Genomic DNA, 26,043 nt, shown 5'->3' on the forward strand with positions numbered 1-26,043 from the left:
ATATATATATATATATATATATATACACATACAGTATATACATAGTAAACTATGCTTTCTAGTTTTCATTTTGCCTAAAAGTATAGTTTCCTCAAATGATTGAGGTTGCCAGTGTGGTTGCCAAGATTAATCTATGGCGGCCAAGGTCACCATTGGCCACCCCCTAGCATTACATCTGGTGACAGATGAAATGGCTCCATTCACTTGCCAGGATTTGTCACTCTGCGACGCCACAGATAACTATAAAAAAACTACTTATTCTCATACACAGTGTAACACCTATATACTTTTATATCTTGCACCAAAAACATTATTTACTTGCATTCCCTGTTCAATTCCTTTCAAATAAAACACATCTTGAAAACTAGAAAAATTCAGTATTCAAATCCTTCGGCAATGGGGGACATTGACATACTGCTTGTCATTACAAAATCCTGTTTCATCCTTTCCCACTTAGTCCAATCCCTTTATTTAATGTGTTCACCACATCATTTGTTGGTGTCCCAATTAGGCCTGCCGCGATAATAAATCAATTAATCGCATGATAAATTAAAATTATCGACCTCATTTTCATTTATTGGCTTTATCGTTTCTTCGTGTCTCTCTCTTTCAACTGACGACACGGCTCAGCTCCGGTGCTCTTCACTGACCCCTCCTTTTCTCTTTAAGATCTGTTTTAACCATACAAAAATCACGTTTTTGGTTCGTTAAAAGCAGCTAAGCTAAGAAGCTAAGCTCCGAGCTAAGCTAACCGGCCAACCTCAGGAAAATACCTCCGTCTTGTCAAATATCCAAAAATTCACAGTTGAAACCCGTGCCTTCGTGTAAAAAGTTTTATCTGCAAAAAGAAGCTGAGAACTTGTTTACTGATTTTTTTATTAAAAGCTTTGTGTGAAAAATGCTATACTGAAGAGCTCAAACCACACCAAGGTTTCTCATTTTGAGAACCAAAAAACCGTAACAAGATGTCACATCAAAGGGCCTCCCTCCCATTTTCCTTTAAGAGAAACGCTGCTCGCTCCCTTACTATCCATCCTTCGGTTCAAACAGCCTTATACTGCCATCCAGTGATCAAAAGAGGTACTACACATAAAAATTAACTAACATTTCTTCATAAATTTAGCAATTACTAATTATTGTCAAATTTCAAACAATATTATCATTTATTGCAATAATTTCAAAGACAATTAATCGCCCAGCAAAATTTGTTATCATGACAGGCCTAGTCCCAATGTTTCTGTTGTTTACGAGTAGGTAATACAGACAGGGCTACTTGGCCTTATATTGTTGTTCTTCCTTAACAAGCATAAAAATTGTGCTTGTTATGAAATTAATCATGCCAAATACAGTCATCGTATCAATTTACATAAAAATATGTATGATGTATTTGCTAGTTGAACTGGTGTGTAGAAAATTCTTTATTTTCAATGATTACCAGTAAAATATTGTGACTCACCCGCTGCTTGTAGTTTCAGACTGTATGCAATAAACTTGCATTAAAGCCAAGCATCATCCTAGATATGACATAATATCCCTAGAGCTGAAGGTAAATCGTCTTAGAAGACCTCTCAGTTTTCTTTTTGTGGTTGAGTTTGCTTTGTTTCCTGGTAGGACAATGGCTTTTTTTAATTGAATTACAGCAACAAGCAATGTAAGCCATACTGCCACCTTCTATTGGATTAAACCAGTTAATGAAAAAGTGTCAAATTCATGTTTTTATTTTGTGGCTTTTCAAAAGATTTCTCAGCATTTGCTTCGTTGTAAATGGAAACTTGACTCCCCCATCTCTTTTTATAACCCTCACCCTGTCATCCACCACCCTTACCCCAACCCCACCCCCTCTTTTTCTCCTCCTTCAGAGGATTGCATAGACGAGCACTCTAGGAGGGTGATGGAGCTTTGATTGTCAGTTATCAAAAGCTATCATTATCGCTCGCTTTTCTGGGATATGAAAATGATTTCCTAAGTGTGAAACCCATGTCATTACCTCAGTGGTCGCAGCACTGTCACTGAGATGTAATAGAAAGAGGCAAACAAATGTGCTCATCTCCCAGCCTGCTCGGCTCAAACAAAACAGTGTGTGTAACACAAAGCAAAGATACAGATAAGTGAAGGCATCACCAGGCTTCGCTCCTTGGACTGGAACACACGAAAACATTTCTCCAACCAAGATATAATCTTCATCGATGTCACGTTGTTTACGTGTCGATCTCGAAAGCTGACATTCCCAAGAAACAAATCCAACCATCTAAGTGCCATCCTGTTAAACTCCAGGCTTCTTATTTTTTCCCCTTCAAAATAACAAACACTACCTCCTCCTCCTCTTCAACCCCAGCACAGTTCCATCCTGATGAGATGGCAACCAGGCTCAGTAGCCACATTGACTTGCTGGGAGTTTCTAATCATTGGGGAGGCAGAAATTTCTTCCTCTTGGGTCCGTTTCCTGAGCCGAGCGATGAAAGCCTACACCAGCACCAGGCCTTTCTGCTTTCAATCGATGCAGATCTGATAAAATCCTGGCTTTCCGAATGACTTGCACACTGCGAAGCCTCAGGAACATCAGATAAGTAATTCGTTCCTCTGTATGTATAGCCGGAAAGATGCCGAGAAACCAGACGTGCACTGCTGTGCACACATGTAGAAACTCTCTTACTCCTATAAGATTGTAAACACACTAGACAACACACATTGTCCCTCCTTAAACACACACACACACACTTTCGTCTGGCAGTAAAGTGGCTGTGCTCCAGACATGCCCAATTTGTTTCCTTTCATCCAGGACTAATGTCTTGCTCTACCTAGGGGCTAAGTGCCCCATTTGGAGCCCCCAGTCAAGTGCAGGCAGTTGCAATATGCCGTAGTCGTGCTTTTGTTTCATGTTTTATAAAGTCATGTTCCACTGTAAGCAGGGCCTCATCCAAATTAGCAATAATAATTATAATAATAATATTAAATCTCTGATCATTTTCAAAACTTTTTATTTAAATGTCACAGTGTACCGGCAATAAAAAGTCACTAAAAGTTTTATGTAAATGTCAAATTCAAAATGATTTAATTATGTCTGCGAGTGTGGGCCAGGTGATAATTCGTCCAGCACTTGGCTCATTCTGCGTGTGCCCTGACATGAGATAGACCTCAGTAATTTCCTGCTCCAAGGGATGCTTTTATAGGCATTTTTATAACTCTATTCCACTAGAAATATCTGCCATACTGGAGAGATATTACAGTCATATTTTCAGTACTTGCACCCCAATGTCGCCTTTAGTGTATGATAGCTTGACAGGAATTGGTAAAAAGAAGAAAAAAATGGGATGGGTTTTTTTATGATAGCCCTGTTTTTTGCTGTTGTGATTTCTGCGTGCAAGCGTGTGTGTGTGTGTGTGTGTGTGTGTGTTTATACTAAGCCTCTTACTGCTCGGTTAATAAAACCAAACTAGCAGTCGCAGTAGTCCGGGGTAATAGGCTCATCTCATCAGTTGTCATTCATGGCGTTATGGGCCTGTTTGAAAATGGCAGCATTGCCTCAATTTCTCTTGCACAAAAGGGATTTGAAAAAGAACACAAAGCATTTAGAGATAATAATTTCTGATTAAGGGAAGAAGTTGTTTTTCCTCATTCATCCTTTTTAGAATAAACCAGGCTGTGAAACAGTAGAGGCTCCATGTTGAGCATGCAAACAGATGATGTCATTCTGAGTCATGGGTTGCAGGTTGTGCTTGGGCACCCACCGCAGATCGTCACATTTTAGTTTCCTCCCTCAGACAGCTGGCATTTGCACTACAGGGAGCCACGAGGGCAAATAACAATTAGCCTTTTCTCCACCAAACCCCAGACAGAGAGGACAGAATAATCATGAGAGCTGCTTACCGAATGGCCGTTATTACTCTAAGTACAACTGCATTCAAGCTCAAACAAAAACGTTTCTCCGCCAATAAAAAGACAAATTAATGTGTCAGTCAGTCTTCCTTTATGTCAGTCTTCTTTGCCTTTGTTCAACATGGACTATTTCTCTCCATGATTATATTTGGCACAAGTGCTTACCATTTTGGCATCTCTCCATTGACCAGGATTGGGGTGCAGTTGAAGGTAACTACGATGTTCCACAATTACGGAAGTGTGACATTTTCCCTGAACGCTTCAGAAATGGGCCTTCCTCTCAGCCGTTCATGCACGTCTGCTTGAGATTCACACTTTGGTGCGTTTGTCACTTTGAGAGCATCTGGTTTAATTTGATTTCTGTGCTTGGCCACCCTGCAATTCTCTGTGCTTTTAGTGTAACCGTTGCCTACTGAGTGCGGCCAACAGATAGTTCCACAAATAAAGGGGTTTAAACTTCTATTTTCTGGATGGCTTTTCCCAACACTGCAACCGATTGGAGAAAGGCCTGTTTTTGTATTACTAGTTTTCCTATTTCTGTTGCAAAATCTTTTTATGTTATTGTCTGAATATGTTTGTTTTGAAAAGCGAGTTTACATTTGGTGTGAAGCTGGCTCACTTTTACATACATTACTTTACAGTGACTGCTGTATGGCTGATTGCGTACAAACGTCTGGCAATGATAGAAGAGCTGAATTTTGAGCAATTTATCTTTGGAAAAGAAAAAATCTACTTTAAAGCCTAAAGACAAACTGTATGTACATAGTCAAGAATTGTAGCTATTTGTTTTCTTATAAGTATAGTTCATGCAAAGTTGGCACAGTATTATAATTGGAAATGTGTGTTTTTTTTTCCTGATATTATCAGTTGGCTCCTTTGTTATATTCTTCATGCCCTATAATACTGCACATATATTCCTTTCCCAGTCTGTCTTTAACAGCCCTTCCTCTTCTTCTAATGCTATTTCATCTGCTCTATGAAAGCACAAGAGATATCACATCTTCTCCTTGTGAAATCTACAAGTGTTCAATCGTTAATTCAGTGTGGAGCTCTTTTCCTTTCTGTCTAACTTGCACTTGCAGTTGAAAGGCTTCGTTTGACGTCTCTCCCCCTCCCCTGTTCTCCTACTGGGTATCCACTATAGGTGCTTTCAGAAACTGAAGCCTTTTGCTGAATCAAATTAGGAAGCTGCCCAGTGTTGTTTGCAGATTATCGCTTGTTTTTTTTCCATGGCTTTCACACAATCTGTGAAATGAACAGCATTCTGGAGCTCCGGTTCAGTCTACCCTTTACAGATGCACCTCCAGAATGTTAAACATGGCTGCTGTGGCTACCTCCGCATCGCTGGCCTGTGTCTCCTGGGGAACAAGGAAATTGAGCTCTGGCTCTTCCTAATAGGTGGTAAAGTGTTAAGTTTCAGAGAAATGGACTGCAAATTTAACCTGGAATGGAAATTGATCCCATTACCTTGCGCTTGGGTTGCTCTTCTCTCATAGGAAGGACGCCAGGAGAGATGGAGGTGGGGCAGAATGCACAGATGAGGAACGAGAAGGAGAGCAGGAAATGGAAAAAGAGGATAATCAAAAGAGAGATAGATAGAATGGGATTGGAAAGAAAACATATGGAGAGACAGGAGAAGGAAGGAAGAGAAAGTAGAAAAAAAGGTCCTAAAGAGAAAGCAAGGAGACGCAGAGTATGTGATTAGAGGTGATATGATGGCAGTGGGGGTTGTCTCCTGCCTGGATTGACAGGCTGGCTGACTCTGTATCAGTGTGGTGTTAATATCTGACCTCCTCTGGTCCAAATGGAAAAGGCAGAAGAGGCTGAGGAACGACACACTCTGAAGGGATGATACACCTCTTGCTGGGGGTTTCCATCAACAGACCTGGGGTGTTTTATTTTTTAGTTTGTAAAGCAACTGTAAGACCAAGATATCAACGTTTATGGGATTTGGCAATACTTAGCATCCGGCTGTGGCTTTGAAAAACACCGTTTCAATATAAATCAAAGGCACCGCTTGTTTTGGTATACAAGTACAAAATTTTCTTTCAGCCAAAGACAACATGTCTTGACATTGTTGTCCATGTTTTTGCTGAAGCCGTTTTCCACTTCCTGTCAGTTTCCATATTGATGTTCATAGCTCTTATTTCTTTCCAGAGCCCATGCATGGCCCACGACGGCTAGAAGTCGTTGACATCCAGTCCAAGCAGGTGACCATACGCTGGGAGCCGCTGGGCTACAATGTGACTCGGTGCCACAGCTACAACCTGACCGTCCAGTACCGCTCCAGGGTGGCTGGAAAGGAGGAGACCCGGGAGGAGGTGTGTTATGTTGCTCAGAGCCGTGATCCTCAGCACACCATTCTCAACCTGACACCCTTCACAAACCTCAGTGTCAAGTTGGTTCTACGCAACCAAGAGGGGGTCAAAGAGAGCACTGAGCTGGAGGTCCAGACTGATGAGGACGGTAAGTCAAACTCAGTGAAGTGAAACATTCACAGCATGTTAAAGCATTACCCATCCACCTACCCACCCATCCATACATACATACATACATACATACATACATACATACATACATACATACATACATACATACATACATACATACATACATACATACATACATACATACATACATACATACATACATACATACATCATCTTTACCCGTTTCATCCTTTTCATGTCACAGTGTCACTGGTGCCCATATCCAGTAGTCAATGTGCAAAAGGCGGGGGACACCCTGGACAGGTCTCCAGTCCATAACTGAGTCAGAGACAAACTAGACAAACAACCATTCACTCTCTCACTCACACCTAGGGGCAATTTAGAGTTACCAATCAGTCTAACATGCATGATTTTGGGCTGTGGAAGGAAATCAGAGTACCCGGGGAACACCCACGCATGCATGGAGAGAACATGCAAACTAAACCCAGAAAGGTCTGTGGCCGGGATTTGAACCGGTGACCTTCTCGCTGAGAGGCAACCAACTCTAATCAACTGAGCCACCGTGCTGCCCCTAAATCATTACCCATAGAGCTAATAAATACAACAGATTGAAAAGCAACTATATCTTTAATAAGCACATGTAGTCTTTTTAAAATGCAGTTTTTTACAACCTTCGACATTATTGTACTCGGAGCAAAACTGTTTTAGTGTTTTTAATTAATGTTTAAACACTTTAACTTAATATGTAGGATTTGTGTATGTATATATATATATATATATATATATATATATATATATATACTGTATATACACTATGATTCAGTGCAGAGAAGGGCGGGGCCTAAAAGCACACATCCCTAACTCTGGTTCCAATGGTACAACATGGCAGCTTCTGTAAAACATGAACTTGTCAAGTCAAGCCAGATGTATTTATAGAGCACATTTAAAACAGAAACTGTTACCAAAGTGCTTAACAGAAAGATCACTGCATCAAATAAAAAGTAACAAGATATATTTACAGCACATGGAATAAAAATATAAAAACACAAAACATAATTAGAAACAATGAAATATTAAATCAGATCTGATGACCTTGTGTTAAATAGGAATAAAACAAAAAGCATAAACACAATCAACCTGTTGTTGCTTCAATTGTTAACAGTAGAAAAAGACAGGACATGATGTTTGATGTACAGTCGAAGGTTGTAATTTGAAAAACAAGTAGAGTTTACTTGTTGTTCTTAGTGACCAGGGCAACTGTTACTAGCAATACAAGCCATAAACATATTTACATTTATTTATTTATTCAAGCATTGTAGCAACATGTCCAGTTATAATGATTTTAAAATTCTACACGTGCAATAAATTTAATGACATTCAACGTACAAAAAGCACAAATAAACAATTTACTTCTGCAGCTTTTAGTACCTTTTTTTTTAGACATTTTTAGACATGTTACATTTTGATGGGAAAAACTTCAAACTTTTCAAGTCAAGATTTCAGACTTTCTGATTTGAAACAGAAGTTTGACTCTTTTCCTAAAGAAGAAATTATCAGTAATGTGGTTTATGAAACGTTAACAGAAACATCAGTCGCGAGTGCTCATAGAATACTGTATGTAATATTTGTTGGCAAGTACATGCATCAAACTTCCAAAATTACTTTAAAATGATTTTCAATTTTAATTAACCACATTGTTGTAGAGTTGCAAACTAAAATAAAATGTAATTTTGATGAATTTACTGAAAGAAGTCACACGCTTACCTTTGATTCTCAAGTTCTTTTTTCCTTCACAGTTTAAAAAAAAGACGTGCTTGGCTGTAAGTTTTGATTACTGTGGAGAGGAAATACGTCTCACCTGACAAAAAGCCATCAAAAGTTCTGAATTTTTTTTATTTTTTTTTCAGAAGAGCTGGAGTTAGACATGTATTGTATAGTTGTTGCACCTTCTCCAAGGATGAAAACCCTTCTGTGTTGCTTCAGCAGACACAGGAAATGACCTAGAAGTCTCTCTGGCCGCCAGATAACAAACAAACTCAGCTGACGAAAAGAGAGTCACGTCTGGTTCAGATATCTGTGGCTGGAAACTTGAAAATGGCAACCGCTTCGTGCTATCTGACTGCTTTTGATGTCTGTGAATCGGTGTTTTTAGCTTCCCAGGGGGAACGTTTACAGACAGGGTGTTGTAGTTGTTCAAGATAAATCTTGGAGAAAAAAAACAACATTTGCATCATTCTGCCCCACTTTCAGAATGAAAGTAATTCACATGAGAGGCTAACGGGCCAAATCACGCACATGTAAACACTGCTGTAAAAATAGGATTACAAGCAAACCTTTATTTCCAACGTGGTTTCACTCTTTCAAAGAGTGTTCAGTTTGATGTCAAATATGTATCAGCGTTTTTCTGTAGGTTGCAATGACTTCACATAACCGCACAAATTCTCATTCTTGTTTCTTTGGTCATTTGTGCGTCATAGCCGTGGATATATTTTTATTTCTCATCTGAATGAAAAGTTACATATTGTGTAATATTCAAACGGTTAAATTGAAACATGTATTTACATGATTTAAAGCTGACAACTTACACAGAATAAAACTAGAGAAATTGAATTTCCTGCGAAAATGCAGCGTGAATGCGTATTGCCGAAGAACTTGCTGAAATGTAGCTGAAATTAGCTAAAATATACTGAAATGTAGCTGAAATTGAATAACAAGTATGCTGAAGAAAGCTGAGAGAACATATATTTGCTGAATTAGGTTTAAATACGCAGAAATTACTATAAAAATTAGGAAATTAGCTAAAAGGCTGAAATTAGCTTTAAAAAATTGCTGAAAAGTTGCTGAAATAGCAGAAAAAGCTTAATCGACAAGAAGGAAGTGGAAGGAGCTGAAATGAGCTCAGAGAATGTGGAATTAGCTGAATAGGCTAAATTTAGCACCAAAACAGCTCAATAGTGGCAACAATAGCAGAAAAAAACGGAAACTAGTAGAAATAAGCTGAAAAGAGCATAACAAGTTGAAATTAGTAGAAAGAAGTTAATTAGGCTGAAAGTCGCTGAAATTACCACAAAAAAATTAATTTGTCTGAAAACAGCTGAAATTAGCTAAGAAACGCTAAAAGGTACCTGAAAAGGTGGAACAAGCTTAAATTACCAGAAGGAAGTAGAGAGATCATAATTTTGCCTAATTAGGTTGAAAGAAGCAGAAATGAGCACAAAAAGTGGGAACTATCTGAAAAAAGCTGAAATTAGCACAACAAAAACAGCTGAAAACTAGCTAAACATGCATAAAGAAGCATAAATCAATTGCATAAATGCAAGGAGCATAACAAGCTGAAATTAGCAGAAAGAAGTTAGAAGATGCACAGAAATGAGAAAGAATCAGAAAGGGGCACAAAACATCTGAAAAAATAGTAAAATTAGCTGAAAGTAACTGAACAAATGTTTGCTGAAAGAAGCTGAACCAGAACATGTGAAAGGAGCAGTGAAATGTTGTAAACAGATCTAAAGATTTGAAGGATGTAAAATTAGCTCTATTCATTTCCTATGAGACAAAAAGTGGCAGAAAAGGCTAAATATTTAAAAAAGCTAAAGCTGCACAAATACCAAAAGTCATAGCAGGATTGTTCTGAAAGAGCTGAACGTTTTGATATGATTTGTTGAAATAGCTCAAAAGTTGTGGAATGAGAAAATGCAGAAAAAAGTACGTAATAAAAATGGATCTCAATAGAGTGAATGCTTCATAAACATTCACTCTTTAATAATGTTTGAAAATTGTCCCATTGCTTTCCCACAGTCCCGGGAGCTGTTCCACTGGAGTCCATTCAAGGCAGTCCCTACGAGGAGAAGATCATCCTGAAGTGGAGAGAACCAGAGCAGACGTTCGGGATCATCACTCAGTACAAGGTACGACAGCAAAGACCTCGAGTGGAGTGTAAATTTATCCTACATGGTGCATAGTATGGAGCATCAGTACTAAAGCCCAACTACTGTTCAAATGTACAGTAGTCCCTCTTTTATTGCGGGTGTTTGGTTCCACATCAAAATGTGGGTGGAAAACGTGAAACACTTGCAACTGCATTTTGGTGTATTTTAATGGGTAGTTAAACATCTAGGTTTACCTACATTTGTAAATACTTTGCTTCTTTCAAGCATCCTAAAATGAGTGTTTATGTAATTATTTTCAGTTTACATGTCCATTATAAGTTTTATCTGTTCAAGGCATTCATATTTATACATTTATTATTAGTAAGCTTGAGCGTTACCAGATTCAAGCAAACAGTTACTTTGAACGCACCCTGTCAAAATAAGAGAGTTCCAGGATCCTGTTCCAGCAGGATCCAGCTCACATTAAGCCCTGCCACCTGCCTGACCTCAGATAGAAAAGAAATCTCTGAAATACGCCTTAAACAGATCCAAATTCATGAAATATGGCTGCGCACATCCTCCTCTAACCTTGTCCAGGAGCCGCTCTGCTCTTGAATAATGCAGTCCCTTCATAGACTTGGAGTATATCGCATGTACACGCTGACCTTAACCAGCTTAAGGTGGAAATAATCCACCGGCTTTTCCCACAGATTGATCCTCCTCAGTCGATCATTCCTCTTGTCACTGTTTGCTCTCGCTGACAGCATTTTTTAACAAGAAGAGCAGATTAAACAGAGACGGAAATGCAATCCGAGTTGCTCCACAGGTTGCTCTATTAACCGCTGCGCCATGAGGTCACGGAAAAATAAAACATTCTCTCAAAGCTTCTGTTTATTCAAGTGTGTAGTGAGCGTTAAGCTCCTACACGGTCGTATAGCAGGAAGTGTCAGCAGAGTGCAAGAAAACAAAGTGCTGAAAAAAACGGGATGTTTGCTGTACGCATAATTGCTTTTAGAGAAACATGTTTTCATTGTTTGTCTTTGTAAAAAATTCAGTGTACAGGTAAAAGCATTCAGAGCTCGTGACACTTTGCTGTTCGTCATGGTTTGCTCATAATTCTTTGTCCTGAAGCAAATGTGCTTCACGTTATAAAAGACCCTCTCCGGGCTGTAATATGCATGTGTTGCTGTAATTACCTCTATCTTTAAAAGCCTTAACAGCGTTGTAATGTTTAAAAAAAAAAAATACTGAAGGTCACCGACATCCTGGCATATTTTGATTTGAATGCACTTTATTGCATTTTTCTTTCGTTTTAGAGGAATTGTCAAGGTAGACATTAAATTAATTTAAAATAAACTAACCGATGAGGAAGGTGAGTGTTCTGCTTCAGTTTATCTTATTGTTTATCCAGTAGAAATACTCAAGATAATCTGCAGCTATTTCCCAAAAGTTCTTTCTATCTTGCTTTAGAGATTTTATTTTGATTGTAGATGATCCGAGATCTCGGAGTGGAACATATGTAACAAGTGTGAAACACTTTAGACTCTTTCTTTATTCCAGCTTGTAGTTTTACTGGCAGCTTTTCACAAAACAAGTCCAGATCTTTAAAAATATCATTCAGCTGAAACTTTCATTTAATCCAAGTTCTGCCGGCATATTTAGCAAAACCCATTTAAAAAGTGTTACTATATTACAAACAACTGATTTGTAATATAGAAAATAAACACGCAAAAGCACAAATAACATTTTCATTGAAACCCAATGTCTTCATCACCAGGCACCATGAAATGTGGGCTTGAGTGCATTTTATTATTTCATGAACCAGTAAGTGAATTTTAATGAACTTATCACCAATTATTGGAGTAGAGTCAATCTGATTCAAGATGGTCGCCACAAGCAACTTTAGCTAACACAAAAATGGCTTTAATTCAGTCGTCTTTACCACATTTTTCAAACTATAAGGCGCACTTAAAATCGACCGTGAGCCTTATAATCAGGTGCGCCTTATGTATTAATTCTGGTTGTGCTTACTGAGCTCGAACTGATTTTATGTGGTTATTGTGAATGAGTTGAATAAAGTTTGACTTATCTGACTGTTTTGTTTTGCTTAATGCAACTCATAATCTGGTGCACCTTATGTATGAAAACAGACCCGTTCACTGATAGTGCGTCTTATAGTTCAAAAAATACGTTAGTGTGGCAGTAGATGTGGGTCATCCATACACATGCACTAACAAATGGTGCAGAATCTTACATTAAACTTTGCCATTATCGATTCAAGTCAACCCGCTCTGTTAGCAAATAATATCATGAACCACTGGAGATGTTTTAATAAAACTCCAAAATAATGTGTCATTGTTCAGCTGCATCTGATCAATGTTTGGAGTCAACACGTTTAAAAGGAGGAGAAATTGGAAATACCCACCGTACATCCATCCGTGTGTGGTGTGAGCATGACTACTTGAAAAATAAGCGAGGTACCGACTTCCATTTTAGTGTGTAGCTGCACCTAGGCAAGGTCACCATCAAAAATTGGGTTGCCACGTCATAAAACAAGATGGCCACCACCATAATTATAAATATAAATATAAACAGACTAGCCCTATCATTTGAAGAAAATCTGCTTTCTTGTTTTTGTATTGCTTAAAAGTATAGTTTCCTCAAATGTTTCAGGTGGCCTTTATGGTTCACCAAAATGGCTAAAACGTGTTCATTTCTCTACATAATATTTTATTAGAGTAAGATTCAGGCTTTAAAGTTGGGGGACGATTTACATCCCTTCATGGAATGTTCATTTATTATAGCGTTCATATTATTTTACTAAAAAATTTTAGTATGAGAAAGAAAAATGTGAAAATAATCTATTGGGGCCAAGGCCACCATTGGCCACCCTCTGGCAGTGCCATTGTACCTAATCTTGAATAAAATGTTTCCCTCCACTAACCAGGATTCGTCACTCTGCTCTGCCTTGGACAAGAAAAAAAATACCTGTTCTTCTACACAGTATAACTCCCACTCACTTGAGTATCTTGCACCAAAAACATTAAGGTTTACTAGTTCAATTCCAGTCCTAAAAAACACTCCTCTCCAAAACTACAAAACATTCACTATTCAAACCCCTCAGCCACAAGGGTCCTTGGTGAATCGCTTGTTTAAATTTACATAAATGTACAAATGTTAGAATCTGACTTATATCTCTTATGGGAAATGTGACTTGGAGAAAAATTTAAATAAATAAATAAATAATTGTAAAATGTGCTCCAATCAGTCCAGTTTCGTTTGCCTATACAAATCAGCTTTTGTGTCAGTTCCATTATGGTTGTGAAAACCTTCCCATGCCCGGTGTCGACAAGTCATTTCAAACTCCTTTAGCCTGCAATGTTATGATATTGGGTTTTGGCATTGCAGACTCACTTCACAGACAAAGACTAAATGAGAAAGCCTTGAAGCATTTCAAAACTTGATGGACATAAATTATGCGGCACTCCAGATTCCTTTTGTGTCCCTTAATTGGAATTATAATGGAGGTTTTCCCTCACGAGCAGAGGCATTTTCTTAAAGTAGGACTTTAAAATTATTCAGAATGGATATTAACAAAAACACTCACCTTAATGCTTCCCTCCAGAGCTCCCTCTGTTTATTAATGGAGGAGAAATACATTAGAGTATTTGCGTTCTCCTTAAAACCCACCAGCGGGAATCAACTTTTCTTCTAAAATGTGCCGCTGCTTTTACGACAAAAACTCGTGGAATTTAACAACAGGTCTTGATGGGCTTTTTGTACCACATGTATTTCAGAAATAAACACAGAACCCAGTTGACATTGAGTTAGATGCTCAAACATACAGCAAACATTTAAAGATTGTGAAGTGTTAACTTTGGTACAAAGTCCCAATTGCACAGAGCTATTTTTTTTTGCTTGTTAACTTATTTGCTTCTGCTTTTAATCTGCAAAACGTTCTAATATTTGCACATTTTTCTTTCCAGCAATAAGAATATTGAGTCAAATCATATAAATGGTATAATAAATGAACATTGCTTGAAGGGATGTAAACTGCCACTCAACTTTAAAGCCTGAACTTCAATCTAAAACCACCTTGTGTTGAGAAATGACAAAGTTTTAGCCATTTGGGTGAACCATGAACCAAAATGACCATGAAGTTGTCACTGATATCATGTGATAAAAATGAGATGCAACATTTAGAGTACCATGTTTTACGGCCCATAAGTCGCAGTTTTTTTTGGTATAATTTACATGCCCTGCAACTTATACACTGAAGCGACATATTTATGTTTTTTTACCCATATTTATAACCAAATTTTGGGCTAAGATATGACCGTTTTCATTCATTCTGACATTGAAAATATTGAACACCACCATTTTCAGCCGCTAGATGGCACTCAAGTAGTATGGCATGCCATTGTGTCGTGTAATAAGTAAAAGTGGCTATTATTGACACAATCAGCTTGCCATAATCTGACACCTTCGTCCAGCTCCAGCATCATGACTGGAGCAACCGTCAAATTAGCTTCATTTCGCTGTGCCGCCCCGGCAAAATGAAGCTAATTTGACCATTAAAGTGCATTTATTAAGTAAAACGTCAACTGAGACACACCGTCAGTAAACAAATAATTGTTTTAGGTGCTTATCTTGTTAAATTTCGAAGAAATGCGCAGCGTTCCTAATTGCTGATTTCCTTCTTCTGCACACTCCCATAGCACCGAGGCAGCAAATACTTTTAAAATGCAGCTGATTTGACCATTAAAGTGCATTTATTAAGGAAAAGTTAGACTGAGACACACCTTTGCTATAATTATGAGCAAACAAATAATTGTTTTTAGGCGATTATCTTGTTAAATTTATAAGAAATGCACGAGTCCTTCCTCTGCACGCTACCACTTTTGTGAATCGGCTTTTAAAATGCAGCTGATTTGACCATTAAATTGCATTTATTAAGGAAAAGTTGGACTGAGACACACCTTTGCTATAATTTTGAGCAAGTAAATACATTTTTTTAAGCGTTAATCTTGTTAAATTCTTATTAAAGTCCTCTCGTGCACGCTCCCACGGCCGCCATTTGGCACCCAATTGATTTTTGCACAACACTGGCCCACATTTCCAGGTTGTCAGTGGTGACGCATAATAGATGCGACTTACACAGATTAGCGACGTATTTGTGTTTTTTTCCACTTTATTAGACATATTTGGACTGATGCGACTTATACGGCGGTGCGACATGTTCGGCGGAAAATCCGGTATACAGTATGTTGTGAAAAAATCTCAGCTACTACCACAAAAAATGTGTTCAATACTTGTAAAATGGACTGAATTAGTGTTGGCTAACGTCAATTAGTTGTAGCAACTGTCTATTGGACTGTCTTCACAAGGTATTGAGTAGAAGATGTACATTTGAGGATCACTTTTTAAAAGATTGAATATGCTTAGTGGTTCACGAGATATCTTGGTAGCAGACATGCCAACAGACATGAGCAAAAACAATGTCTGCTTATGCTGACAGTGGCAATATTCGGTTTCACAGTTCAAATTCAGCTCAAAGTCTTATGTTGTTTAAGTGATTGCAGTTTTTTAGATGATGTATCTAAACAGGAAGTTGGTTCAGGAAGCACATCATACCTACGCCTTTTATTATTTCCTCATGATTTTTAAGCTTATAAGAGGAATACAAAGGGTTGAGAGACTGGAAATGTGTGATAACAAAACCATGAAAGAGATTTAAAACCCCAACACAGTAAATCCAGTAAATATTTTACCATTTGGAGCTGCTTGAATTTTTCAAATGCAAAAGGATTTTACTTCATGAATACAAATTGTCCTCTTGCAGAACAGAGTTGAACCAGAGTTCCTGTAGAAGGCCAATAAGAGAATTTTCATTTTCTGTTTATGCCAGATCTCCTACAAGGCGGTGAGCTCCTTTGACCCCGAGCTGGACCTATCCAACCAGAGCGGGAAGGCAGTGAAGCTGGGCAACGAGACCACCCACATGTTCACAGGCCTCTACCCGGGCTCCACGTACTCCTTTACCCTGCGTGCCAGCACAGCCAAGGGCTATGGCCCCCCTGTCATAACCCAGTTCACTACCAAGATTTCAGGTCAGCAGGGTCAAAGGAAAGGTCAGCTAGAGTGTGAATGATCCAGAGTGTTCATACACTGCAAGCTGATGCCGTCTTTCATTATTTGTTTTGTTTACTTAACAAATTGAGCAACTTTTCTGCTGAATTGTAACTGAACAAAAGTCGTGTAAGGCCCCATAGAACCAATGGTTTGTTTGGTTTTTATGTGTGTCGTTAAAGGAATAATCTAGGCATTTTTGAAGTGATATTCTATGGAGTCATTATCAATAGTTAGTAAACTAAATACATAAAAAGGACCTTGTATTAGCTATTAGCCTAGACTAGACAAAGACTTCTGTCCTTTACTTGATATTTAAGTCTTTGTCACAGATGTCACAGCTGATAAGGTGCTAACTATTGATAACTAGTAAACAGAACGTCACGTCCAAAATGACCATCTCTTTTAATCTAATAAATGACTGTAATTTCTGGACTAGTGAACACACCCAAATATAAGCCACGCCCACTCATTTTAAACAATAATAATAATTTTGTACATATATAGGCTGCGCTTGTGTTTAAGCCGCGGGTGTCCATGTTGTAATGTGAGACATTTACGCAGAAATTTTTTTTAACTTTTGATTAAATATGTACCGGTAACATACACAAATACGTACAGTAAATGTTTTTTTGTTTTTTTTTCTGAACAGTGCCGGTAACACAGCTCGTTAAAAAAAAAATAATAATACAATAGCCTACCAGGAAGTCATTGATCAATATCTTCATCATCCTCCTGCAGAGGATTTTTTTAAAACTGCTCCTCTGTCAGCATCCACTGGCAGACTGGAGCAGAAGTTGTTCTTTGCATGCCGCCAGTTTTAGTAAACGATTTCTTGCCACCAGTCATCCAAGCCTCCCACCGAACTTCGAGTGTCACGTTAATACACGATTCACACTGATATCGAGTGGCTGCGAATAATTTGTTGTGCCCACAGGGAGAGGCACAAGTTCCCCCTCCCCGTTCTCTCCTCCACTCCTCGTTTCATTGGTCCACTGTGACCTGTTTGGTAATTTCATCGGTCAGATTTTTAAAAATACTTTATTTATACAGGTAGTCTCATTGAGTCCTGAGGACCCACCCCCCAGGAGAGATGTGTAATGGGCAGCTATGTGAGTGCCGGGGTGTGATGAGGTTAAATGTTCTGGTGGCAGGAAGCTCGTTAGCTCGTCAAAAAACAAAAATCCATAAATTAGTCGCAGCAGCCAAAGCCGTTCAAAGCGTGTGGAAAAAGTAGCGACTTATAGTCCGGAAATTACAGTAAGTCAGGTCCTCTGGACGGATTCAAAAAATGGCAAGCGGCCATCTTGCCCTGATGGAAATTGACCATCAGGGCACTAACGATCGATCGTTAGGCTCATGGTCCTCCTTTATCTTGTGAACAGCTAGTTTTGGCTGTTTCCAGCAAAATGGTTGACCCACTATGATAAGGGGTTATTTATAAGACTGAGTTTAGTGCAGCGTTTCAGACTGACAAAGTCTTTAGGATAAAAGACGAAACGTTTCAACATTTGTTTTTTATTTGTAAATCTGTCCAGAGGACCTGACGTAATTTTGTTAAATTTTTCTACCTGGATTGTTGAGCATGCATCAGGACATCTCTTTTAATCTTTTTCTGCTTGTTTGTTTTGTGTGTTTTTGTCCTCAGCTCCCTCCATGCCAGCCTACGACCACGAGACCTCTCTGAACCAGACCGACAGCACGGTCACTGTTCTCCTTAAGCCCGCCCAGAGCCGAGGAGCTCCCGTCAGGTATGACTTTCACAATAAGGGCATGTAAAATCCAGCACAGAGGAGGAAAAAAAAAAAAACACAAACAAAGCAGCACAATAAAACACACAGAACCACCATCAAAAAGCAAAAAATATATATCAAAGAGCTCACTTTTATCAATACCCCACTGGAAGCGAAAGTTGCCGGGGAATTTGGCGCCTTACTGTACACATCTGAGCTTTATTTGTTTGTGGATTTTGATCCTGAGGAAGAAAAAAGCTTCGCCTTTGAAGATGAGAACAAAGCTCGGTGCAGCCAAGGCTACCTTCAGGATCTCTTCCCTTTACATGTCTTTTATGTGCCAGACTGCCCACCCTCAGCCACCACAGGCTTCTGGGGGACCGAGGGAATTTTGCCTGCTCGCTGCAGCATGTATTAGTCATTATTAGGGAAGCAGTACAGCTGTTCTGTTTAAATGCCAAGTTATTGCACAAAAGTCACCATTTTGGCTCATAAATGCCACTGTGCCCATCTGGCAGGAGTTTTTCAGGCGTTGTTTTCCTCCTATAGTCTCTCCATAGTCATATTTGTTTTATTATTTTATTAGCTTACCTTGCTTCAGAAATAAAAACAGGCTTAATTTACAACCCAAGCAATTGGTTATTAACTATAGAAACTTATTTTCTGTGAAAATGCTGTGTGGCTGCTGAGCTTTGCTGCAATTTGCTGACAAAGCTAAAACAGTCTATAGAGATAAAACATGCAGAACAGAAGGTAAGCAGTTAATAGTAGCTAAAATTGCCAAGCTAAAATATCAAAACAGATGCATAGCCCAAAATAACCAAAACATAAAATGAGCAAAAATGTAACTAAAATTTGTTAAACAAATGCTGAGACTAAGTGATGGCTGAAATTAGCATAACTGCAGCTGAAAGCTAAAAGGAGCAGAATGGTAGTTAAATGTTAAATGATGCAATATGGAAGCTGAATGCTAAAAGCAGCAAAACAACAGCTAAGAGTAGCAAAACGGTAGCTAAAAGATAAAAGCAATAGAAGGATAGCAGAGCTAAAAGTGACACAACACTAGCTAAAAGTAGCCGAAAAGTAGCTAAAAGAAAGAAGTAACAAAATGGTAGCTAAAAGCTAAAAGTATCTTAAAAATACAAAAAATAAAACAAGTATGCTGAAGCAAATTTTAAAAAATCAAAGTTTTGTATTGAACTTAAGGTAGTTTTTATGGAAATGTTCTAATAAAGTTAAATATAATGAAAACTGTAAAAGTTACAAAAACTAAATGTCACATAATAAGAACTTTATTGATCCCGCAGGAAATAATTGATAGCACCCTTTTCTTGATTAAGCAGATATTTGAAGGGTTGAAATAAAATCAAACTTTACAGAAGTAATTCAATTGCACAAATAAATAAATAAAGAAAGAAAGAAAGAAAAAGTGTGAAAGAGACTCTAAACAGGAAAACAATAGTGCACACTCAGCATTCACACAATTAGTGAGCTCAAGAAGTGCCGAAAGATGCACGAGCCTTTTGTTTTTAGTTTTTGTGGCATAAATTAAACCGTTTGGACCGATCAGGGCTCTGACTGTTTATTACTCGACACTGGGCCAGGTTCAAAGATGAAAGTGTCACGAGGCGGATGTCAGGCGGACATATGATTTTAGATTATTTCTAAGCCTTTAATGGAATGTGATTTTCAGTCAAACGCTAATGACGACTCATAACAACGCTTTTCATGTTCACGTCCTTTCATTTATCAGACAGCAGCGAGACATATTGGTGACCAGTTTGAAAGATCAGCTGCGTGACATTTTGCAGAGGCAATCTGATTACATCTCTGCATCCTTTTCAACGCAGCACCTGTCGGAGCTGTAGTCACATTGAAGCACAGACTCCCACTGCAGTTCTGGATTAATTTGACATTTGATCAGCTGTTCAGAGGAATCCAGCAGATTGTCTAATTTAATAAATAAATACCAGCACCTTTCCTACTCAACAGTTTACCAGTGTTGATAAGCTGAAGAACCTGGTTAAAACCTAAACTATGATTAAAAAGCTTTCTCCTCACTGATGAACTGAATTGAATGGATATCACATTTTAAATGGCTCTCACTGACTGCCACTTTGTTGAACACAGTGCAGTTAGCTTGTTTTGAACATTTAAGGCCATTTGAAAACTGTAGCTCCTTAAAGATGTGTAGAATTATTAGAGGTGTTGTCTCACCTACTTTAATGACAACTAAAGCCATGCATTCAGGTAAATTTATAAAAAATAAAAAATAAAGTAATTTTTTTGAGTTTTTGAGTCTTTCAGTTATAAAACAGATTTTAAAATACAACGATAAATGTGTAGCAATTATATTGTCAACACCACTTTATTTTTTAATTCTTCTGAACACCTGGATGTTCTGCAGAATGACACAATTTGTAAAAGCGCCGATTATATTAGGACTTTTTCATTTGTTCCATCTCATATGAATTGCAAATATTGTTAGGATCATAACTATCTTGGTCACATTAAAATGCATATTTTAAAGAAGCACATTATAAAAGTGTCCAGTATAAGAATTACCATATTTTTCGCTGTTTAAGTCGCAGGGTTTTTTTTTATATAAATTAGCACGCCTGCGACTTATTCAGTGAAGTGACGTATTTGCTTTTTCCCCATATTTATAAGCCAATTTTTGGCTGAGATCTGACTATTTCATTCATTCTGACATGGAAAATATTGAACACTACCATTTTTAGCCACTAGAGGGCTCTCAACTAATATGGCAAGCCAAGTGTTTCATTAATTCATTCATTCAATTCAACGTCTATTTAGACGGATAAGTCACCTAGAAGATTCATTTACAAGTGAGATCTGTTTAGACAGAAAAAAATAGTGAAACTGGACACATGTAGGAATTGGAGGCAAAAAAATTCCTATCAGACTCTTTCTTCTTGGCTGAGAAGAAAATCTCTATTAAAAAACACCTCGCACAAACAAGCACATAGTGACATAGACATTCCGCAGAGGGGGGAGACAACGAGAGCGGTGAGCAATGTCTATGAACGCTCTCGAGGGCACTGTAAGAGTTCTAAAAAGGATGGAATAATCAGCCAGTTTCCTCTGGTGAGATCCGTAAACATTCTCGAGGTATGTCGGGTAATGGCCAAGGGTAACGCCTTTGAGAATCCAAGAGTCCTGAAATGATGACAGTGTTTATTCAGCTGGTTTTATCTGCATCAGATCACATGTTCTCCAGGCGAATTCAGATAAGATGGCCTTCAAGGGCAGCCAGGGGAGCCAAATTCAGATAAACACACAGTTGTTTCAGGGACAGGCAGAACTTAATGACGTCTACCTTGAGTCTGTGTTGGTCCAAACGGTTCCGAAATGTCCAAATTCCATGGCCACACCGATGGAACGTGCCTGAGTAAAATCCCCGATTAATAGGTAAAAGTGGTTATTAATGAGACACTTGGCTTGCCATACTAAGCCACCTTCGTCTCACTCTGGAGCAAATGTCAAATCAGCTGCATTTCACCGCGCCACCCAGGTGCAATGCAGCTGATTTGATCATGAAAGTGCATTTATTAAGGAAAAGTTCTAATGAGACACACCTTTGCTATAATTTCAAGCAAACAAATAATTGTTTTTAAGTGCTAATCTTGTTAAATTCTTGTTAAAGTATTGGCGTTCATGCTCTCGCGGCCGCCATTTGGCAGCCAATCGATTTTTTGCACAACACCGGGCCACATTTCCAGGTTATCAGCGGTGATGCGTAACAAACGCGACTCATCAGTGGTGATGCATAATGGATGCAACTTATACGGCAAAGCAACATATTTATGTTTTTTTTAACTTTATTAGACATATTTGGACTGATGCAACTTATACGGCGATGTGATGTGTATGGCGGAAAGTACGGTACTGAATACTGATGCTTTGACTAATTGGAGAAGGTACTAATGTTGATCAGTTGGTGGATTAATTAGTCAAATTGTTGCCTTTTTTTCAGGCAGGCACGTTTGTGAGCTGAACAGTTTTGTTACATGTGAGGATAACGTCTTTGTGGCCATCTTGCTACTAAGGTACCTCTAATGACAGGGGCGCTTTTTGTGGCACAACACCAGCAGACTTCAAAGGAAGCTGAGCAGGAAAATCTGTCTATTTCTCTGTCCATACGATAATTTGCCCAAGGACACAGACACTGGCATAAACATTCTTGCTTTTGCCTTCAACATAATGTGATAAGAATTTTTTTTAATTATATATTTAGCCTTTAAAGATTTGTATAGATCAGCCATTAAAACACCTACAGTATATTAGTCGACCTTTAGTTATTGCTGTACACAGATTGTCTCACGTAAGTCTCTTCATTTGCATTTTGTAATTTTAACACAAAGAGTGAGTGGGTGAACTCTTTTACATTGTCTAAAGGGGTTTGACAAACACTTGAGCTCGCTGTAAAACTCAATTTTCCACTATCAACTCATCGGAGTGCTTTAAAGAGTCCAGCCTTGAGATCTTTAGTCAGGCCTGTCAGCTCAGGTTTACCGAACGCACAGCTGTCCAGATGAATGCCCACAAGCCAGACAGAGAAGACCGAGCAAGGAAGCCAAAGTGATTGGTTTTTAATTCTCTCACAGGTACAATTCAGATGGCCTTACGCAGGCTGCCATTCTTTCAGCGGAGTAATTACAAAGCTCTAATTATAATTAACAGAGTGCCGCGAACTGGAGCTTCCACTCATTAGTACGCTGGACTCACTCACTGTTTACCATTGTGAGCACATAAAAAGATAAATAGATGCGTCTTCATAAAAAGATAATTTAGTTTGAGATGTTCATTCTGAGCAGGGAGCTTTGATAACACTCCTTAGTGATGCTTCTCAAAATCTCATTGTCGTCTGATATATTTAAAATGTGGAGGTTTTACTGATGGAAGAACTGAGAAAATAACGTGTTTTGATACGGATGTTCAGTTTAGCAGATTGTGAATGTTTAATGACTTTCAGGATAACTCATTTAAAAGAAAAATCATCAGTGGAGTTCACTGCGTGGCACCGCCACATCTCAAAACTAATTGAGGCATCCTTTGATCACAGCAACGCCTCGCCTCCGCTGAACTTTACAGGTCTACAGGTACACAACTCTTTTCCCACCTCCTCACTTCCTGGAAATCTGTCAGGACGTAAAGGCCAGTGATTCGTCTTCATGTGTGCTCACGCTGTCTGGAAATATAAAATGAAAAAAAAAACAAAGATAGGAAGTGGAAAAGGGCACCAAACAGGAGAAGTCCTAAAAAATGAAGATGATAATGGTATTCTTTTGATGGTGTTTTCCATCTCGTATCAACTGACAAATCTTTGGAAATCTGATGGTCCTAACTCCGCTCATCTATTTTAAGCTAATGAAAATTTTCAAAGATCGAAGAATGCCGACTTCCCTAACCAAAAACAAAACAACAAGCATTCCTTAAAAGAAGGTAACAAAGATCCTCCATTTATTTCCATCCATCCATCCATTATCTTTACCCGTTTATAACATTTTGGGTCACGGGGGCCGCCGGTGCCCATGTCCAGCAATCACTGTGCGAGGGGCGGGGTACACCCTGGACAGGTCTCCAGTCCATCACAGGGCCACATAGACACAAACGAGACAAACAACCATTCACTCTCTCACTCACACCTAGGGACAATTTAGAGTTACCAATCAGCCTAACATGCATGTTTTTGGTCTGTGGGAGGAAACCGGAGTACCCGGAGAAAACCCATGCATGCACGGAGAGAACATGCAAACTCCACCCAGAAAGGCCCCTGGACCGGGGTTTGAACCAAGGACCTGCTCGCTGAGAGGCAGCAGCTCTACCAGTTGCGTCACCGTGCTGCCCTCCATTTATTTATTACTTCTTATTTTTTTCTTGGCTTCTCAGTAGATTTGGTCATTGTTTAATGGCAGATGCAAACTGCCATCTCTGACACACGTGGAGCAGATGGGGAGGGGGTTTAAGGGCCTTGCTCAAGAGTCCACAGTGGGGCAAATGAGGATAGAGGCAGATGTGGGTGCTTCAACTTTCCCACTCAAATATTTGATATATCAGCCCCAGTATTCATATCTGTGGCCTCCGATCACTCGGGCTCACCCTCCTAAACCTCTGGGCCACCACTCCCCCTAAACATGGACTATTCAACTAAACTGATCGGGGGGGCACAGTTACTGAAATCCAGGAGCTGGACATCCAGCAGTTATTGTCATTAAGTAACTTTGTTTTATGGTTTAAAATCTAGTTTTGTTTAAAAAGGAACCCAATGGTGGGCCGAACTGAGCTCACCCGTGGGCCTGGTTTGGCCCCCGAGCCACCAGTTGAATAGTTTTGTTGTTTTTTAGAACTCTGAATATGTGCTGAGGACGACTTTCCGCTACTAGCACACCAACTTGTAGCTCAATGTTTCCAAAATGACTGTTATATCCGTTTTTGTGCTTTGACTTTATTGGCTGTGACAGCCATCTTAAATCAGGCTAACTCCAAAAGTTCATCAGCTTTAGACGCTAATCTAACGACGACCCTCTGAGAGTTTCATTAAAGCCCACAAGATTTTTTGCTAACAGACAGGTAAACAAACATGAGGTCTAAAAGTCTAAAACAGCTGATTCAGAGTTAACGTTTTCTAACTCATCGACGCAGAAATAAAACTTTCCTTTGATGACGTAATAGTAGATCCCTCATTTCCCAGAGCTGTGGTTGGTTCGTATAGAAACTGAACACGTTATGAAATCAGATTTAAAGCCAGTATGAGGTAAGAGTTGAACAAAGGGAGAGACCGATCCACAGCACTACAGACCAGAGCAGAGCAGCTTAAAGCTTGATTTGATAATATAATCTTGCATTCTGATTGGGTTTAGGAGGCGATAAAGCTCCAGACGTTTGTGTTTCCAGCAACAGATGTTTTGCCATGATGCAGAAAGTGACTGGAAGATCTCATGATAGCTGCCTCCAAAAAGAAAATTTAAAAAGACAACAGACAATAAATGTCCAGTTCAAGTTCAAGTTTATTGCCATGCGCATCACATGTGGTACATGAGGTGGAATGAAATTATGTACTCAGGGTCACAGTGATACCCAAAAATAGCAAAAATATAAAGTATAAAAAGAAACGGAATATAAGGATAGGTCTGTCTCAATAACAAATTTTGCTGGACGATTAATTGTCTCACAAATCATTGCAATAAAGGATAATATTGTTTGGAGACCGTTTTAAACAAATTTAATAATAATGACATAATAATGCAAGTACATCCTCTCAAAGATCAATAAATTTTCATTTCAAAAGAACACTTAACACTGGAAGTGGGAAATAAACAAAAACAAAAACAAAAAAAACAGATGTTTAGAGCCACTTAGAGAGGTCAAGGTCGAGAGCTTCAGTTCTTTTTGCAAGATATTCCAGGAAACAGGAGCGGAGTAGGAGAAGGTCCTTTTGCCTAGTTCCGTCCTCACTGAGGGAACACTGCAGGTAATATCATGAGAGCGCACGCTGTAGCTGCACTCACACATTGACACGTAGGAGGAGATGTATGAAGGCAACAGACCAAGAAGAGATTTAAAAATGCAAATGTACCAGTGAGAGAGTCTGTGTTGTTTGAAAACAACATCCCTTTGGTTTTGTCGACATTTAGGACAAGTTTGAGATGGAACAAATCTGACTGGATGATGTCGAATTCGGATTGCAAAAGCTGGAAAGCCTTAGTAACTTTTTTAGCTCGACAGTAAACAACAGTGTCATCAGCGTAGAAGTGTAAGGATGCATCAGGGATGCTCTGACCTACGTTACCTATGTAGATTGTAAAGAGGGTGGGTCCTAAGAATGAGCCTTGTGGTACACCATGATTAACTGTTAAATAACTAGAGGAAATACCATTATTGAACACATTGCCTCCGATCTGAAAGATGGTTACAGAACCCACCAATATATATATATATATATATATATATATATATATATATATA

General features: G+C 38.8%; 1 protein-coding gene across 1 annotated transcript in view; it reads left to right on the forward strand.

Annotated features, from left to right (window-relative positions):
* The window catches only part of LOC119414282 (receptor-type tyrosine-protein phosphatase mu), a 203,234-nt gene that overhangs the window by 55,691 nt on the left and 121,500 nt on the right, over positions 1 to 26,043 (forward strand). Inside the window, exons 8-11 of the mRNA XM_037681376.1 lie at positions 6,034 to 6,342; positions 10,122 to 10,231; positions 16,101 to 16,302; positions 17,970 to 18,072. Of these exons, the coding sequence (XP_037537304.1) occupies positions 6,034 to 6,342; positions 10,122 to 10,231; positions 16,101 to 16,302; positions 17,970 to 18,072 (724 nt within the window). The remainder of the gene's footprint in view (positions 1 to 6,033; positions 6,343 to 10,121; positions 10,232 to 16,100; positions 16,303 to 17,969; positions 18,073 to 26,043) is intronic.

Source organism: Nematolebias whitei, chromosome 9 (genome assembly GCF_014905685.2).
Source record: "Nematolebias whitei isolate Nwh7 chromosome 9, NemWhi1, whole genome shotgun sequence".
Classification (NCBI taxonomy): Eukaryota; Metazoa; Chordata; class Actinopteri; order Cyprinodontiformes; family Rivulidae; genus Nematolebias; species Nematolebias whitei.